This window comes from Pyrus communis, chromosome 8 (assembly GCF_041283825.1).
Source record: "Pyrus communis isolate YQ-2024b chromosome 8, ASM4128382v1, whole genome shotgun sequence".
NCBI classification, from domain to species: Eukaryota; Viridiplantae; Streptophyta; class Magnoliopsida; order Rosales; family Rosaceae; genus Pyrus; species Pyrus communis.
In genome coordinates, this window is record NC_142572.1 from 1,753,152 (window position 1) to 1,772,004 (window position 18,853).

The 18,853-nt window shown below is 36.6% G+C and overlaps 1 protein-coding gene and 1 long non-coding RNA gene across 2 annotated transcripts; one reads left to right on the plus strand and one right to left on the minus strand.

Moving 5' to 3' along the window:
• Positions 1-801: 801 nt before the first annotated feature.
• On the plus strand, positions 802-2,967 carry LOC137716846 (cytochrome P450 736A117-like). The gene is made up of 2 exons (XM_068456213.2): positions 802-1,803; positions 1,958-2,967. Exons 1-2 carry the CDS (start codon positions 868-870, stop codon positions 2,567-2,569), a joined length of 1,548 nt encoding a protein of 515 aa, XP_068312314.1. The 5' UTR covers positions 802-867; the 3' UTR covers positions 2,570-2,967.
• Positions 2,968-15,416: 12,449 nt separating this feature from the next.
• On the minus strand, positions 15,417-15,878 carry LOC148694584 (uncharacterized). The gene is made up of 2 exons (XR_015964984.1): positions 15,787-15,878; positions 15,417-15,567 (listed from the first exon to the last, which is right to left on the minus strand). It is a non-coding gene; the product is annotated as an uncharacterized LOC148694584 (long non-coding RNA).
• Positions 15,879-18,853: the final 2,975 nt, after the last annotated feature.

Sequence of the window (18,853 nt, forward strand, 5' to 3'; positions counted from 1 at the left end):
AGACAAGAATCTAGAAATGGTATTCTAAAATCAAAATAATAATTCATGATTTTCATTTTGAAACCATTGCTTTGATGGATTCGGGCGCAGACTTGAATTGTATTCAAAAAGGGTTAATTCCTACCAAGTATTTTCATAAGTCAAACGAAATATTTAGTGCTGCAAACCAATCCCCAATGCAATTAAATTTTGAAATTCCAAAAGCGCATGTTTGCCAAATGATATTTGTTTTAAAACCTCATTTGTTTTAATGAAAAACATTTATGATCCAGTCATTTTAGGTCTCCCTTTTATGGCACTCATATATCCTTTTAAGGTTCATCACAATAGGATCACCACCCAAGTCTTAGGACAAAAAGTCACCTTTGAGTTCTGTAAGGAAACAGGTCTCAAAAATCTAAAACATCTTTAGAAGGATAGCATATCACAATCCATCAATTTAATCACTCATAAAACACAACAAATTAATTTCTTACAAGAAGAAATTAATCACAAAAGAATTTAAGAACAGTTAACAAATAAATCTTTGTTAGAAGCTATTAATAATTTTCAAGTGAAACTTGTTAATGACATCTGTTCTGGTGTGTGTGTGTATATATATATACATATATATGTGGTAAAAGTAACATTTTTGAAAGAAAAACGCAATTCCCGCATTTTATGGCATTCTTGTTTAAAGTCTGGTAATTTGTTTATTATTCAGTCGTACGACTTCTACAACACAGATGATTATTTTGTTAGTTTATTATTATTTTTTCCTTTGATATGTGCTGTCCAATCTCTTCCGTCGAAAGCCGGGGTCTGATCGATCTTATATATATTGTCTGTAGGTTACGGAAGAAGAAGAAGAGAATAAGAGAAAAGAAAATGGTGGTACTGATGAAACTAATAACTGAAACCCTATGCTTATTGCACCCATTTTCCTTCAAATATTTCTTGCTGGTGGCTATTTTCCTCATTCTTATATACAAATGGTCCTTCACCTCCACCCCAAACTCATCGCCACCTTCTCCGCGAAAGCTGCCTGTCATCGGAAACCTTCACCAACTAGGGTTGTACCCTCATCGCTCACTTCGAGCTTTAGCCCAACGCCACGGGTCTCTCATGATGCTTCATTTCGGAAGCATGCCAGTCCTCGTTGTCTCGTCGGCTGAGGCTGCCTCCGACGTCATGAAGACCCATGACATCACATTCTCCGACAGACCCAAGATCACCTTCTTTAAGAAATTGCTCTATGACTTCAAAGACGTGGCATCGGCGCCTTATGGCGAGTATTGGAGGCAGGTCAAGAGCATATGTGTGTTACATCTTCTGAGCAGCAAAAAGGTTCGCTCTTTTCGCGCTGTGAGAGAAGAGGAAGCCAGATCCATGATCAACAAAATCATGAAGCAATCGACGTCAACTACATCGTCAGTTTTTAATTTAAGCGATATCTTTCTGACACTTACTAATGATGTTATCTGTAGAATTACAGTGGGAACCAAGTACAACGATGGCCGCAAAGATAGGAAGATGTTTAAGAGGCTTTCCGTGGAGTTCGCTGAGATCATGTCACGCATCAATATTGGTGACTATGTCCCATGGCTTTCTTGGTTCTCACGTCTCAATGGTTTGGATGCGAAGCAAGACAATCTCGCTAAACGATATGATGACTTCTTAGATACAATTGTTCAAGAGCACATGGATGTCGATCATGTCAAGAACGAGGACGAAAAGGATCTTGTGGACGTTTTGCTTTCCCTTCAGAAAGAAAACGTGCTTGCTATTCCTATTGATCGAGTTTGCATCAAAGCTATTACCTTGGTAATGAACATTCTCTCTTACTGCTGTGTGCGCGACCTAAAGCACTAAAAATTGATTTTATGGTCGAACTTTTTTTGAACTAGTTCTACCAAATGATAACGAATAAGCAATCAATATATGTTTAGGATAATTAAGTTAATGAATAATCTTGCAGGATGTGTTTACGGCTGGCACTGATACGATATCTACAGCCCTAGAGTGGGCAATGTCTGAGCTTTTAAGGCATCCCAGAGTGATGAAAAAATTGCAGAACGAGGTACGGGGAATAGTCGGCAACAAAACAGACTTAACAGAGGATGATTTAGTCGGAATGCACTACCTGAAGGCCGTGATTAAGGAGACTCTTCGCTTACATCCTCCACTTCCGCTACTGTTGCCCAGGATGTCAAGCCAAGATGTTAAAATAAGCGGTTACGACATTAAGGCTAACACGCAAGTTATTGTGAATGCATGGCAGATTGGAAGAGATCCCAAGTCATACAACAACCCAGAGGTGTTTGAGCCGGAAAGGTTCTTGAGTAATGACATAGATTATAAAGGGACTTACTACGAATTAATTCCGTTTGGGGCTGGCAGACGGGGTTGCCCCGGAATTCAGTTTGCTGTGGCTGTTAAAGAGATTGTTTTGGCAAGTTTAGTGCACAAGTTTGATTGGGCATTGCCTAGTGGGGCAAGAGGAGAGGACCTAGACATGACCGAATACCCGGGTGGGACTGTCCATAAAAAATATCCTCTTAAGGCCGTAGCTATTCCATATTCTTGCTGAAATATACTGTTTGTGTGCACGTGCGCTTTGGGAATTAATAAAATAATGCTTTATTGTTGTTTTTGTATGGGCATGTAAAATATGTTGCACTTAGATCATACAATTGGGCAAAGACAATTATTGCCTTATTGTACAAGGTTATCAGTAAATGGAGCATGTTTGAGCAAAGTCCACCTCACAAAGGCAATAAATGCCCAGACAATTGGGCAAAGACAAGTATTGCCTTAGTGAATAGTGATTGTTGTGAGAATGCAGAGATCTGAGCTTGAAGGTTATCAATGGAGGTAATGAGATTGCAGAATATAGAGAGAGAAGTTAGAGAGAAAGATAAATGAGAAATGCTTATTGTATATTTTTACTGTATTATGAATAAAACTGTAATCTTGCCTTTCCTACTAGTTACAGTGCTTACTCTTCTCTCAACAAACACAAAATTGTGACCGGAATACGAGTGGTACACCATTACATCACGTGTTTTTATATAAGTGGTGGGAAATTGTATTTTTTAAATTATTAACATTTTAACACATATATTTCACGATTTTTATAGTAACATATAATGTACCACTCCGTGTATCGATCACGCTAAAAAATCTCTAGCCCTTACCACATAATCTAGTGACAAATATCAGCATCTTGATCATTGAATGTAGCTCGATCCTTGTCATCCTTACAATTGTCATCCGTAAATAAATTGCTCAAAGTATTGGCTTTAAAGTTCTTCAAAAAAAAAAAAAAAAAGTATTGGCATTAAAAAATTATTTTTTATAAAGATATTTATTTTATTATTAATTTTATCCTTCCCGTCGAACCTGCAACTCATCTTCACCACCGTCTCTCCTCTCTCTCTCGAGTTGTTCTTAATCCCGCCCTCGACTCGGAATTCAATGAGTAGGAGGAAGGAGCGAATGCAATTTTGGGTTTGGTCTAACGGCCCGTTAGTAACGGGTGTCGGAATTTCCTGGCGTGGGGGCGTTGCAGACGAAGAGTCGCAGACAAGTGATTGGAGGGCTCGTTAGCAATCTCGTGCTGGAATCCAGTCTCTGATGGCTGTGTCAAGAACCAGATCTGCCGCCATTGTTGGAGCTTCACGGGCAGTCACAGGTCGCCGACGCCCCAGAGATATCCGGAGCTGATGACTTGGGTTTTGAGTGGGTGGAAAGAGAGGCAGTTCTGGTACAATTTCCAGAGCTTCAGCATCATTCGGTGTGGCTGCTGCGACTCGGTGCTCGGTGTCTGACAGATCTACTCAGTCGCAAACTTGGGCCATTCCCGCCCGATTGAGCAGTCTAGCTATGCTGGGCTTCCCTTAGCACGGCTGATTGGGCTGGGGTGGAGAGACTGTTTTGGATTTTGGAGGGTTGGATCGCCAAATTACCCAAGTAATTGGCATGAGGTGGACTTGCTCTTTAAGCATAATCGACAATCAGATGAGGATGCCTCAGTGATGCTGAGTGATTAACTACGATTTGGTTCAGTCACCCTCGCAATTGTTTACAACTTGCATTCATATGCTTTCATTTTCGTTGACTATCAATTTGTAGTCACAAAAATAAGCAACTCGAATTGATAAGATACACAGTGTTAAGATGAATCGATTTCAGATCAACCAGTTCCTACCCGTCAAGTACGCTGAAATCCTAGTCCAGCAGCATGAATATGGAAACATAGCATACAAGAATTAGCTTTCTCAATCTTTCAACGTACACATTTTTCTAAGTTTGGCAACCCAATCTTGGTTTGTTTCTTGGACACACCTAACTTCATCCCAACGGATCGAAACCACCGTCTCCAGTGATCTCGCACTGTTTGCTAGAAGGTCATCATCTATCTCAATGGCATCCAGCATAGTTAACATCCCACGCAATAAGCCAGATGGAAATAATCAAGTTAAAGTCAGATTTACGCTTGCATGACACCATAAATCATAAACAGCAAACTTAGGACGATTTATTAATATTTTCTGTTATATTATTAAATTTAGGTTCGGAGAGCTTAGTTTAACTCGTGGCTCATGTAAGTAAAGAAATCATATATTCTGTATCTCATGATATCATTCTTCTAATTGCTTGTCAGATGATGCTTGGTTTAGATATCAATAACAAAGTTTTAATGTAAAATATGATGATATTGTGACATAGCTGACTGACTTTTAACCAACTAAAAGATCACGTTCAGCGTTTGATTATTATTTGTTATTTTTATTTGTGGGGTTCACACCATATTTTGTTTCAATAATCCGAAATTACAGACTGTCTTCCTTCAAAGTTCATCTTCATGTGAGACAAATCCGAAATTGTAAGATATCAAGTCTCAGTAGAATAACTAGACGAACACGGTATTTCAAGGAAAAATTAAAATGAAAGCCATACAATAATGGTGTAAGATTTGAGTCAATGGCGGAACCATAAATCAGTCACATGAGGGGCCTTTAAGCCATAAGAAAGAAATTAGACAAAATATAGCAATATAATTAGTTGGAAATTGGGATGAAAGTTTTTAATCAAACAAATATCGGTGAGGGACAAAGTTTGCTATGTGCTTATATGGTCTTGGGCTATTCCTCATATTGCCAATTGGTTTTATGGTGGAACCTCAATTTCATCATGGTATCAGAGCAAGGTTGTCCACGTGTGAAGCCCAACGGGCACATGCGCGCCACGTCACCCAGTTGTTGTCCACGTGTAGGCTTGAAAATCCGCCACACGTGCAGGGGCATGTTGAGAGTTGTCCCACATCGGCGAGGGACAAGGTTTACTATGTGCTTATATGGTCTTGGGCTACTCCTTATATTGCCAATTGGTTTTATGGTGGAACCTCAATTTCATCAAGATTTACGCTTGCATGATACCATAAATCATAAACAGCAAACTTACGACGATTTATTAATATTTTTTGTTATATTATTAAATTTAGGTTTGGAGAGCTTAGTTTAACTCGTGACTCATGGAAGTAAAGAAATCATATATGCTATATTTCATGATATCATTCTTCTAGTTGCTTGTCAGATGATGCTTGGTTTAGATATCAATAACAAAGTTTTAATGTAATATATGATGATATTGTGCCATAGCTGACTGACTTTTAACCAACTAAAAGATCACGTTCAGCGTTTTATTATTATTTATTATTTGTTATTTTTATTCGTGGGGTTCATTCCAGATTTTGTTTCAATAATCCGAAATTATGAACTGTCTTCTTTCAAAGTTCATCTTCATGTGAGACAAATCCAAAATTGTAAGATATCAAGTCTCAATAGAATAACTAGACGAACATGGTATTTCAAGGAAACATTAAAATGAAAGCCATACAATAATGGTGTTAGATTTGAGTCAGTGGCGAAACCAAAAATTGGTCACAGGAGAGGCCTTTAAGCCATAAGAAAGAAATTAGACAAAATATAGCAATATATTTAGTTGGAAATTGGGATGAAGGTTTTTAATCAAACAAATATCGGTGAGGGACAAAGTTTGCTATGTGCTTATATGGTCTTGGGCTACTTGTCATATTGCCAATTGGTTTTATGGTGGAACCTCAATTTCGTCATGGTGTATCTGAGCAAGGTTGTCCACGTGTGAAGCCCAACGGCCACACGCGTGCCATGTCATGCAGTTGTTGTCCACGTGTAGGCTTTAAAATCTGCTACACGTGGAGGGGCGTGTTGAGAGTTGTCCCACATCGGTGAGAGACAAGGTTTGCTATGTGCTTATATGGTCTTGGACTACTCCTCATATTGCCAATTAATTTTATGGTGGAACCTCAATTTCATCAAGATTTACGCTTGCATGACACCATAAATCATAAACAGCAAACTTACGATGATTTATTAATATTTTCTGTTATATTATTAAATTTAGGTTTGGAGAGCTTAGTTTAACTCGTGACTCATGGAAGTAAAGAAATCATATATGCTGTATCTCATGATATCATTCCTCTAGTTACAACTTCGAAGCCAGTTCATAATTTCGGATTATTGAAACAAAATCTGGAGTGAACCCCATGAATAAAAATAACAAATAATAAATAATAATAAAATGCTGAACGTGATCTTTTAGTTGGTTAAAAGTCAATCAGCTATGGCACAATATCATCATATATTACATTAAAACTTTGTTATTTATATCTAAACCAAGCATCATCTGACAAACTAGATTTTCTTTCAAAGTTCATCTTCATGTGAGACAAATCTGAAATTGTAAGATATCAAGTTTCAGTAGAATAACTAGACGAACACGGTATTTCAAGGAAACATTAAAATGAAAGCCATACAATAATGGTGTAAGATTTGAGTCAGTGGCGGAACCAGAAATCGGTCACAGGAGGGGCCCTTAAACCATAAGAAAGAAATTAGACAAATTATAGCAATATAATTAGTTGGAAATTGGGATGAAAGTTTTTAATCAAATAAATATATAATGTGATGGAGCTTTAAAATTCATATGAAAAAATTGGTATTGAGAAGATTATATCATAAGAACATAACTTCTTTATGAGTTTTGATAAAATAATAAATAAATAAAAAGAAAAAAAGCCCCAACAAAAATTTAAAGTTAAGAATCAAAACTATTCCTATGAGATTTTTCTTTAAGCATAATTTCTTCTTCTAAATTGTATAGACCTTGTTTTGTGTGGAGTTGTGAACTGACTAGAAAGAGCAATTGAATTTCATAACAGAAGGCTGGTTAGGTTTTTGCTCCAACAAGCTTCGAACCAATCACTCCTCCAGTATTATCAAATAGTAATCACCAATACACCACAAGCTGTTTATAAAAGGAAGCAGACAACTTGTATATATTGGAAAATTTCAGGATGGGCCTGCCCTATGCTGGCTACCATGTGGCACCGCCACTGATTTGAGTGATTTGTTGCAAGGATGATCTTGGGAAAAGACATGAAAACTTAGATTGTTTGAATCACTGATATACAATGCTAAGATGTGTTCACTCTAATAAGCTTATTTGAGGGATCCCCAATCGAAGCTTCCTCTGTGTAATAAGTTATTCAAAGAAGCCTTTGGCTGAATATCTTTACACAGACAGAAGGGAGAAATAAATTGGATCCGTGAATGGAGAAGTCTGCTATGTTTGTACGTAATAGGGATTTCCTTTTCAGCTATTTCTGCCATGCCACGATATTTTATTATCGTTGTGGGAGAGCCTTCTTGGTTTTTTTTCTTCGTTTTGGTTTTTCTGATTTCTAGTGGAGGATAAAAAATATGGGGTAGAAAATAAGAAATGGGAGACATTTTTAGGGCGGACAAGGAATTTTCATACTACTGGTCAGTTCTGAATGTTTATACTACTGGATCCTTCCCTCAATAGGTGGTATTGGTAGCTCAATTCTTTCTTTAGTGATAATACTTTTATGGACTCTCCAATGCTCTACTTGTTTTGTATGCAACGCCGATCTATTGTCGATTTATATTGAGCATGTCCCTTTTCTTTTTTGTGTGCATGTATAGTTCATATGACTTTTCTATTTTTTGTACTAGTTTTGGTAAAACATATTTAGGGCGGACGAGGAACCTATTTATCAAAAGAAGTACCCCGAAAAGTCGTGCAATCCAAAGTGTGTGACACCGTTCCTCGAGTATCAGGAATTTGCAACACCCTAAGGTTTTTTGGCAATGAACTGTCTTTCTCCCTTGTTTCATTACTCTGACCAGGTTAAGGTTTGTCCTTGAAGACCAGCTTGACATCTAATGTCTTGCTTGCTAGTAAGGCACATACCAAACTCCAAAAACGGTTTGGCAAAATTCTGAAAAATAGAAAGCAACTTTTCATTCAAGATTCAAGAGTTCAGCATAAACTCACAGTGACAGGAGATGATAGTCAAACATGTAATATAATTTACAAACAATTGGTCAGTGGTGGGTCGTCACTAAGGAAGAGAATGCTTTGAATGTGTTAATTGTATTCTTCTCATTCTAAGGTGTATATAATCATGTACAATCCTACTACAATAAGGAAAGACTAATTACAATCAATCTACAACCTAAACTAAGAAACCCAAAATTATAGCAATCCTAGAATTAAAGGAAAATATTATACAAGTCAACATTCCTCCTCAAGTTGGTGCATATATGTCACACATGCCCAACTTGTTCAAGAAGCTAGAGAACTTGTCACTCAAACCAGCCTTTGTGAGTATATCAGCCACTTGATCCTCGGTCCTAATTGGGGGCAATTCAATTATTTTTCCCTCCAATTTCTCTTTAATGAAGAATCTATCAACCTCCACCTGCTTCGTCCTATCATGTTGTATTATCATGTTGTACTGGATTAAGAGCGATATCCCTAGCAGCTTTGTTGTCACAAAATAACTTCATCGGCGAACTATGATTGACCCCCAAATCTCGTAATAGAAACTTAAGCCACAAGAGTTCACAAATACCAAGAGCCATAACTCTATATTCTACTTCTGCACTTGAACAAGCTACTACATTCTACTTTTTACTTCTCCATGTTACCAGATTACCACAACAAAAGTGAAATATCCTGATGTTGAGCATCTATCAGCTATTAAACCCACCCAGTCGGCATCGGTATACCCTTCAATTTTGAAATGCTCATTTTTCCTAAATAGAATTCCTTTACCTGGACTTCCCTTCAAGTAACATAGTATCCTCATTACCGTACTCATATGTTGTTCTCTAGGATCATGCATATACTGACTGATTACGCTCAACGCATGAGCAAGATCAGGTTTTGTATGTGCCAAATACATTAATCTCCCAACTAACCTTTGATATCTTCCTTTGTCTACCGGTACTTGATTCTTGTCGAGGCTCAACTTCGTTCCTTCAACCAATGGAGTTGCTACAAGTTTACAAGCTAACATCCCAGTCTCCTTTAACAAATCAATGATATACTTTCTTTGGGACAAGAATATCCCAGACTTGCCTCTTGATACCTCAATCCCAAGAAAGTATTTCAGTGATCCAAGATCTTTCATTTTGAACTCCGTAGACAAATACTTCTTTAGAGCCGATTGTTCCACTGAGTCATTCTAGGTAACCACCATGTCATCCATATATACAATGAGTGCTGTAATTTTTTTATTCTTTCGTTTCAAGAATAGGGTGTGATCCCAATTGCTTTGGCTAATACCCGAATGCCTTCATTGATTTAGTAAACCTGCAGAACCATGCCTTTGGTGACTGCTTTAATCCATATAGTGACTTTTTTAGCTTACATACCTTACCTTTGTTCATGTTTATTCTGGTACATCTCAGTGAAAGCTCCATATAAATTTCTTCAGTTAAATCTCCATGTCGGAATGCATTTTTGACATCAAATTGTTGAAGTGGCCAATCTAGGTTCACAACCATGGACAAGAGAACTCGAACAGTATTGATCTTGGCTACTAGCACAAAGGTGTCTGTGTAATCTATGCCATACTTCTGAATGTACACCTTTGCTACTAGTCTTGCTTTAAACTGATAAACCGTTCCATCTACTCCATTTACATCCCACAGGTTTCTTGCCTGCTGGCAAGTTTGACAGTTCCCAGGTAGCATTCTTCTTCAACAACCTTAGTTCCCCATTCATTGCTTCTTTCCATCTAGGATCGGCTAAGGCTTCTTGCACACTGTTAGGAATATATACAGTAGGCAATTGATTCACAAACAACTTATTTGATTCAGACAGGTGACAGGTGGACACATAGTTGTTTAATGGGTACCTCACTCTCGGTTCGCTCATTGAATACTTAGTTTTACACTTAGGGCCTACCTCATAAATGGGTTTAAGAATACCTCGATTAATTCTTTCCGGGAGACTACAGAGCGGTGGTTCATTTGGCATAGAAGACGATTGGTTATGAGAATCATTAAGGGACGAGTCAGCATGTACTGTTTTTTCTACAATCGTGGGTTCCACCTGCAATGGGGCCGAATGAGCCATGTCTCTTGCTATCTCAGACTCGACAGAAAGCTGATGTACAATAGACATATGTTCGGTGGTAAGCTGATTTGCAGTAGCCTGCTGCTCGGCAGTCGGTTGCTGCACCGTAGCTTGCTGCTTGACGGCAGACGGCTATGGAGTGGTCTGCCTTTCGGTGGTGGGTGGCTGCACCATAGTTTGTTGCTCGGTTCCATAATCAAACATACAAACTTCATCACCTTGAAACTCCCCATGAAGTGAGGACTCAGAGGAACCAAAATACATCTCTGTTTCATGAAAAATGACATCAGCAGTGATAAACATTTTCTTAGTGGGAGGGTGATAGCACCGATAACCTTTCTGAGTACTAGCATACCCTATAAACACACATTGAAAAGCTCGAGATTTAAGTTTGTTTTTCCATTGTGAATGATGCACGTAGACAGAAGCCATGCAATCAAGAACTTGAGGGGAAAGGTTAGGGACTGGCGGGCAGCTAAGCAGAGACATAAAAGTCTAAAATGGTGTCTGAAACTCGAGGGTACGAGAAGGAAGCCAATTAATAAGGTAGGAAGCTAACGTGAGGGCCTCACCCTAATAATACAAGGGAAGACATGCCTTAATAAGAGAAGCACGAACCATTTCTAACAAGTGTCGATTCTTCCGTTTAACCACCCCATTCTACTGAAGAGTATTCGAACATGTGTCTGATTAACAATACTGTGTGTATCAAAGAAAGAACGGAGTTCAATATTAACATACTCGCCTCCATTATGACTTCAAACCATCTGAATTTTCATATTGTTTTGTATCGAAACCATTTTGTGAAATTTTTGAAAGGCCATACTCACATCACTTTTCGATTTTAGCAAAGTAACCCAAGTCATTCTTGTACAATCATCAATAAATGTGACAAACCAATGAGCTCCACCAAGAAAGACAATTTTGGAAGAGCCCCAAACTTGGAGGAAAAAAAGTTTGATGGCTTTTAGCCATTTCACACAAATCACACTTAAACTGAGAAACATCGTTTTTCGCAAACAAACTAGGAAATAACTTATATAAATAACCAAACGAAGCATGGCCAAGACGACAGTGCCACATCCACACATCGAACCCTTTATTATTCTCGGGTGGAGTCTCATTCACTGATAGTACTTGAGTGAACAATCCCGAGCTACTGGAATTCAACTCGAGGTAGTACAACTTTCCTTGTCTAATACCATAACCAATCGTTTTATGCGTCCGTATGTCCTTAAATACACAAAAATAAGGTCAAAACACCACCAAACAATGTAAGCCAAGGGTTATTTGGGCAACCGATAATAAATTGTAATTCAAGGAGGGAACCACAAGAATAGTATCAAGTTTCATGGTATCAAAAAGGGAAATCGTGCCTTCCCCAAAGACTAGGGCGGCATTACCATTAGCCACATTAACCCTGGTGTAGGTAGAGTTTTTTAGTGAGTAAACCTGTCTAGAATCACAAGTCATAAGTTCAGTCGCTCCATAATCAATTATCCATGTATTATTCATAACAGAAATGCAGACATTAAATGCCTTACCACTTGTACCTGCCACGGTAATCAAAGCTAATGCTTTACTTGCTACATCAGCTGAATCATCCTTGGTTTTTGCAACATAAGCTCGAGATTTGTTGAAGCGAGGATCACGTGTCTTATCCCAATTATTGGGATGCCCAATTAGCTCAAAGCACCAACTTTTGGAATATCCCGTCATACCACAATAGGGACATTTACCCTGAGGGCGATCACAACCGAGTTGCCCGATTCTGGGCTGCCCACTCTTATTCTCGGACCCACCTCGATCGGTGTGGTTGGAGGGACCACGGGATTTAGCTGCCATTGCAGTCGGTTCTATGCTTTGGCCCTCCATCTTTATAGCATAAGCAGCCTGAAGTACAAGTGGTGGGTATTTGCGTAATATTTCTCCATGAACTTGATCATACCAATCATCAAGCCCACCAAGAAACAAATACGACCTTTGTCGCTCGGTTGTCTTCTGGAAAATCAGGACATCTTTTTTCACATGCCATGGCCACTTTATTAAAGTGGTCTAATTCTTGAAAAAATCTCTATCAATTCTTCAAAGTAACTAGCCAAAGGCTGCCCATTTTGCCTGAGACGTGAGGCTTTCTGATTTAATGAATAAATTCTAGCCTCATCACTCTCATCAAAATAAGCAGCCTTAAGAGCATCCCAGATCTCTTTCGAAGTTGACAAACAAATATAACGTTTCATGATCTTCGGCTTCATTGCTGACAAGAGCTAACTCTTAATTCTCTGATCTTCAGAGAACCAATCATCATATTTAGGATCATCCTCTGCATGAGCCTTAATGGGCGCATGAAGATATCTCATCCTCTTCCTTCTAGCAATATGAATTTGAATAAAAGGATCCCAAAAATCATAGTTACTCTCATCCAAAACCATCCCAATGTTGAAGTTTGAATTATTCGGCTGAATCATGACCAGAGCGATAGCAGAAATGATTTGGTTGTTCTCGACATACATCTTTCACGGAGAGTAGAAAACCTGTGCAACGACAAAGGTACTTGGGGTAGCAACATCACATGTTGCTTATCAGAATTCAGGGCAGTAAGATCGTGACACAGCAACAACTTCACGTTGCTCGCTGTTTGTCAAAGGCACCACGGTGGTGCTGTGCATGGCACAATAACAAACCATGTTAGGGTTTGAAACTTTCTTTCCTTTTTTTACGATCTGGCTCTGATGCCAAGAAGAGAATGCTTTGAATGTGTTAATTGTATTCTTCTCATTTTGAGGTATATATAATCATGTACAATCCTACTATAATAAGGAAAGAATAATTACAATCAATCTACAACCTAAACTAGGAAACCCAATATTATAGGAATACCAAAATTAAAGGAAAATATTATACAAGTCAACAACTAGTCATGAGGAAACAAAAGGAAGTCAGAAATATTTCATCCTAACTGTATGGAATTAATAAATAGAGATAGTTAAGATTTAGAATATTAACTGTTGAACTCTCCACTATAATTATTTTGTGGTTTTCTACATTTTGCCAGAGAAAGAATAATTACAATCAATCTACAACCTAAACTAGGAAACCCAATATTATAGGAATACCATAATTAAAGAAAAATATTATACAAGTCAACAACTAGTCATGAGGAAACAAAAGGAAGTCAGAAATATTTCACCCTAACTATATGGAATGAATAAATAGAGATAGTTAAGATTTAGACTATTAACTGTTAAACTCTCCACTGTAATTATTTTGTGGTTTTCTACCTTTTACCAGAGATGAACAAGAAAACACAAGTGTTTCCCAACTTGGTTGACCTACACGGAAGTTTGTAGCCCTAGAAGTTGAATTAGTTTGCAAAGGGTGTGTAAAAATGGCAATTTCATACTTCAGGCATGCGTTAAGAGGATCCAAGATTATGAAAGCGGACACAAGCATTGTACTGGACAATATTTTGATTTCTGGTCTTGTATCGACAAATGTGTTAGTAGTGTTCAATGGTCTTGAAACTCATTTAGTTATACTGTCTTGTTTGTTGACCTAAAAGCCTAAAACTATAATTGCGCGATGCAGGTTGCTCCGAAGCTTTTCCCGAAGCTGAAGTGATGTGGTGATTAGTTTTGCCCTAAAATGGTGGCATTTTGTTTTTCAGATTTTAACTCAATCTCAATGCTTCAGAAGAGTATGTGTTTTTCCCTGAACTAGGGATGGATGTATGACACATGTTATGAATATGGAGGCACTGAATTTGTGATGAATAAAAAGTAAAGTTATGGTTTTTGGTGCGCTCGACACACACGTTAATTTCTTGATAGTCTTGTAAACACAAGTTAAGACGCTTTGGAGTTCATCCGGCCAGCGTGTCAATTACTTGTATAATCATGCTAAAATTAAAAAATTAAAAGATAATGCTAAAATGATGGTTAATGCATTATTATATAATATAATTAATAATAAATGAAAAGGTTAACTAGGGTCAAGTAAGAGGACACTTGGCATGCTTAGAGGTGGGTGAGCAAAAATGCACCGAAAGCAAAACTATCAGATAATTTCCATACATGAATATAGTATATTGTATTGTATTGTAGTGTAGTGTATTTATATTATACTATATCATTTGGGGAGGAAGCGTGACAGAAATGGATAGGGGATTCCAATAATCATAAACAAAACTGTAATCGAATAATATTCACTGTTTTTCTCCACATCCGAAATATACCTCAATTTTCATCCCCAAATTTGCCCCCGTTTGGATGGTTATCCAAAGTTATTGGATTTATTTGTTGAATTACCATACCTATACCCATGTCACCATTAATAGAGTTGAACTTTGAAACTATCCAGTTACAAGCACAGAAGTACTAGATTTTAGACGTATCCAATTACAAGGGAAAATAGGGTGTGAACTAGATTTGCAATTTTATGAACGACACGAAAAAAAATCAGAAATCAGGTCGAAATTTAACGGGTCAAATGTTTTATCGAACCAACCAGTTAATATGTTTTTTTGTTTAAGTCCATGTCGTTCATTCACAGTAGATAGTGGGATTGAGGACAGATTTTTCAGTATAACTGGTACACGGGGTTAAGGTGCTCTGGTGACCATTAAATTCTCTTTCATGTGGATCCGAAGGGTCTCAAACATGGATTTCTTTTTAGGGTTTAATGGCTTTGGGTTTACTCAAAAGTCATTTGAAAATGCTTTGAACTTTTGAATTAAAAATGCTGCTAATACTAAAAGCGAATTTAAATCATATTATTACTAATTTATTGTGAAATTAATTAAATCCACCATTTCCATCTTAATGTAAACAATATTGTTTGTTAAAAAAAAAAATTTGCTACTACTAAATGCTCTTTCATGTGGATTCGAAAGATCTCTTATGTTGCAGTGCTTTTTAGGTTTTTTTTTTTTTTTTTTTTAATGATTTGACTCAAAACAACAGTTTTGGTCAAATCTTTAAAAAAAAAAAAAAAAAATTGTCTTTTTTCTTTCTCCTTCTGTTTTGCAGAACGTGAGCTGCAATCGGCATCTATGGCTGTTCTTCTCTTCCACCACAGCCCAAATTTGATCCGCCTCTGATGGTAGATACATAAAAAAATGCATGAGCATGCTGCAGAATGTAGATTGAATCTTAGTTAAAAAATTAAAAAAAATGTTAAAGGATTTGATTAAAAAGCGTCAAATGATGGAATTATAATGGAAAAGTTGTAAAATATTGTAAAATAGACGATATATGCAATGAAATATAAAATAAATAAGGTACAATATTTACAAAATTTAACAAGTATGCTTACGTCCTCATAGCAGCCATAGTTTTCCTCTTATCTCTTGCCTTAGTATAGCTCACTATTATTTTCTTCTGCATCTCTTTTCTTTATTTTGCGTGTGATGTTTTGTTGCGTGTACAATGAACTATATTCACCCTTATATAAAGAATTTTCATCCGCCTATTACAAAAAGCAAGCTAACCTTATCTACAAAGTCTTCAAGTGAACAGTAAAGACTCCAATTTCTTTCATATGGGTCATCCACCATATTTATAACTTAAACAAATAAAAGCAATATAGCTGCATACATATCATCGAAGAGGACAAACAGCATCCACCATCTCTTCATTTCAGCGTTTTGGCATTTTATTTTTGTTGATGTTTGAATTGTTCATATCATGTTTGCAACGACACTGCTCTTGGTATATAATATGATCCGTATGTAGCTAGAAATAAAGGTTCATTACAAATAGGTGAGGTAAGAGGTCCTTACAACTCGTATTTTCTAACCAAAAACTTGTTTACATATAAATATTTAACAAAAATCCTCCATGGAAAAATATCAGTGAAATATTTAATAATTTTTTTTATTAATTTATCTATTTGATTTATCAAATAAAACAATACGTAATTTTTTTTCCTCCAAAATAGATAGATAGATAGATGTGGAAGACCAAGAGTAATATGCATGGGGTAGGTAAATTAATCTTCCTAATACTAGCTTATATTTCATGAGCTGGCCAATAGCATCAATACCCCTCATACATTTTTTTTCCAGAATCATTAATTTCCCAACCCCCCCCCCCCCCATTTTTTTTGGTCAAATAATAGAATTTGTTAGATTAACCATTGACGGAGTTCAAAAAATATTTCCTGTTTCAATTTGCAGTTTGAAAAATATTTGATGACATTGATTCACATAATCCATACAATTAATTGTAGATAACAAATATAAAAATTGTGTAAAATCACACTTAATTAAGAAATTTGCTTAGTGGAGCTTAATCACTAGGTTTTAGATAGAAAAGTAAATTATGTCGGATTAAGCAAAGAAAATTGAGTTTTAAGGTCTAAAGCCATATTTTCATCAAATATAATTCTAATATTATTACCCTAGTTATCTCTAGATTATTGGCAACCTAAAACACAATGATTAAAGAAAGTTGAGGTTCTACCATAAAATATTGACAACCTAACTTTTTACAATGATATATACGGTTGTACCATAAAATTGAGTGAACATTTTCGTTATCTTGGATCTATCTTGCAAAATAATGGAGAATTAGATAGAGATACCAACCATAGAATACAAGTTGGATGGATGAAATGGAAGAGTGCATTTGGTGTTCAGTGTCCAAAAAGCAACACATGCAAAAAAAAAATAAGTGTAGTGGAAATGAGAATGTTTCGTTGGATGTATAGTCACATGAGATAAGATCGATAAGATTAAGAATAAGGATATCCGAGTTAAAGTAGGAGTGACCGCAATTGAAGATAAGATGAGATAAAATTGGTTAAGATGGTTTGGACACATGAACCAAAGACTTACAGATGCTCCAGTTAAAAGATGCAACTATGAGACGGAGACTCAGGGCAAAAGGAGTAGAGGAAGATCTAGGAAGACTTTAAAATATACTATAAGAAAAGATATGGAGTACTTGGAGCTAACAGAAGGATTGACGAAAAATCGAGCGCATTGGCGTTTTAGGATTCATACAGTCGACCCCACATAGTGAAATAAGGCTTGGTTGTTGTTGTTGTTGTTTAGCGAAATAAGGCTTGGTTGTATGTAGTTATCTAAATCTAACACATGAAGTAATGGACAATGCATATCAGGTGACGTGAGAGCATGTGGACTATTAGGCTCAACACATTGATTAGTGTGCATTGATACCAAAAATAAAGTAAGGTTCCACCATAAACCAAGTCACAATTTGGAGAGTAATCCAACTCTTATAATGAAGCATATAAGAGGTCCATTCATTCTTTGACGTGAGATTCACATAGATTGACTGCTAACTTGAAAAAACTTGTGAGAATTACTTTGAAGAAGTTATATAGAAAAACTAAAAAATTTGGTCTTAAAATAAAAATTTATTCTCATCTACTTTTATAGAGGTCTATCAAAGAACGATAGATAATCTACACTACTTCAGTTGATCTAAAGTAGGGTTGGGTTCGGTTCAATTTTTTGCCTATACCGAAAATCAAACTGAAGTTACTGTTGTTCGGTTTGGTTCACAGTGGTTGAAGTGGAAGACTTTGTCCACTAAGGCAACTTACCACTTTGCCATTCTTCTCTTCCTTCAAATAACTTAAATTTAAAGAGATTCATTCCAATCCAATCCTTCGTACCAAAACAAGGCTACATACATAGATCGAAGATGGTGATATATATAGAGTGTGTGCGTGTGTGTGTGTACACCAAGTTTATTAATTAATGGAGAGGGAAGATTTAAAATCATCAAAACCTGTCTAATTAGTATTAGAAAGAAAATATTACTGGTCGTGGATTGTCATTTTCAGAAAACAAAAGAAAAAGAGTAATGTTACACTTACCACATTTTTGTACTATCAATTTGTAACATCTCTCTAATAAGGTTAGGGCCCTATATCACATGTGGATCATATCTCTATTCAAAAGATGCATGGAACGAATATGTGGTAAAAATAACATTTCTGAAAGAAAAATGCAATAAATAAAGAGTAATGTTATTCATACCATATTTTTGTACCACATTAGGTGGCATCTGATGTGGACAGCCACATCATTTGAAAAATTTGCTAAACCCAAGGAAAGGACAGCCACATCAAATGCCACCTAAAGTGCGTGGTATGAAAATATGGTACAAAAACATGGTAAGAATAGCATTACTCATAAATAAATAAACTCGACCAGGTTTCCTGCATTTTACGGCGTTCTTGTTTAAAGTCTCTGGTAATTAATTTGTTTGTTTATTCTGATCGATCTTTTATATATATATGTGTGTGTGTGTGTGTGTGTGTGTGTGTGTGTGTGTGTGTGTGTGTGTGTGTGTGTGTGTCCATATGTATATGTGTATATATATATTGTCTGTAGGTTAGGGAAGAAGAA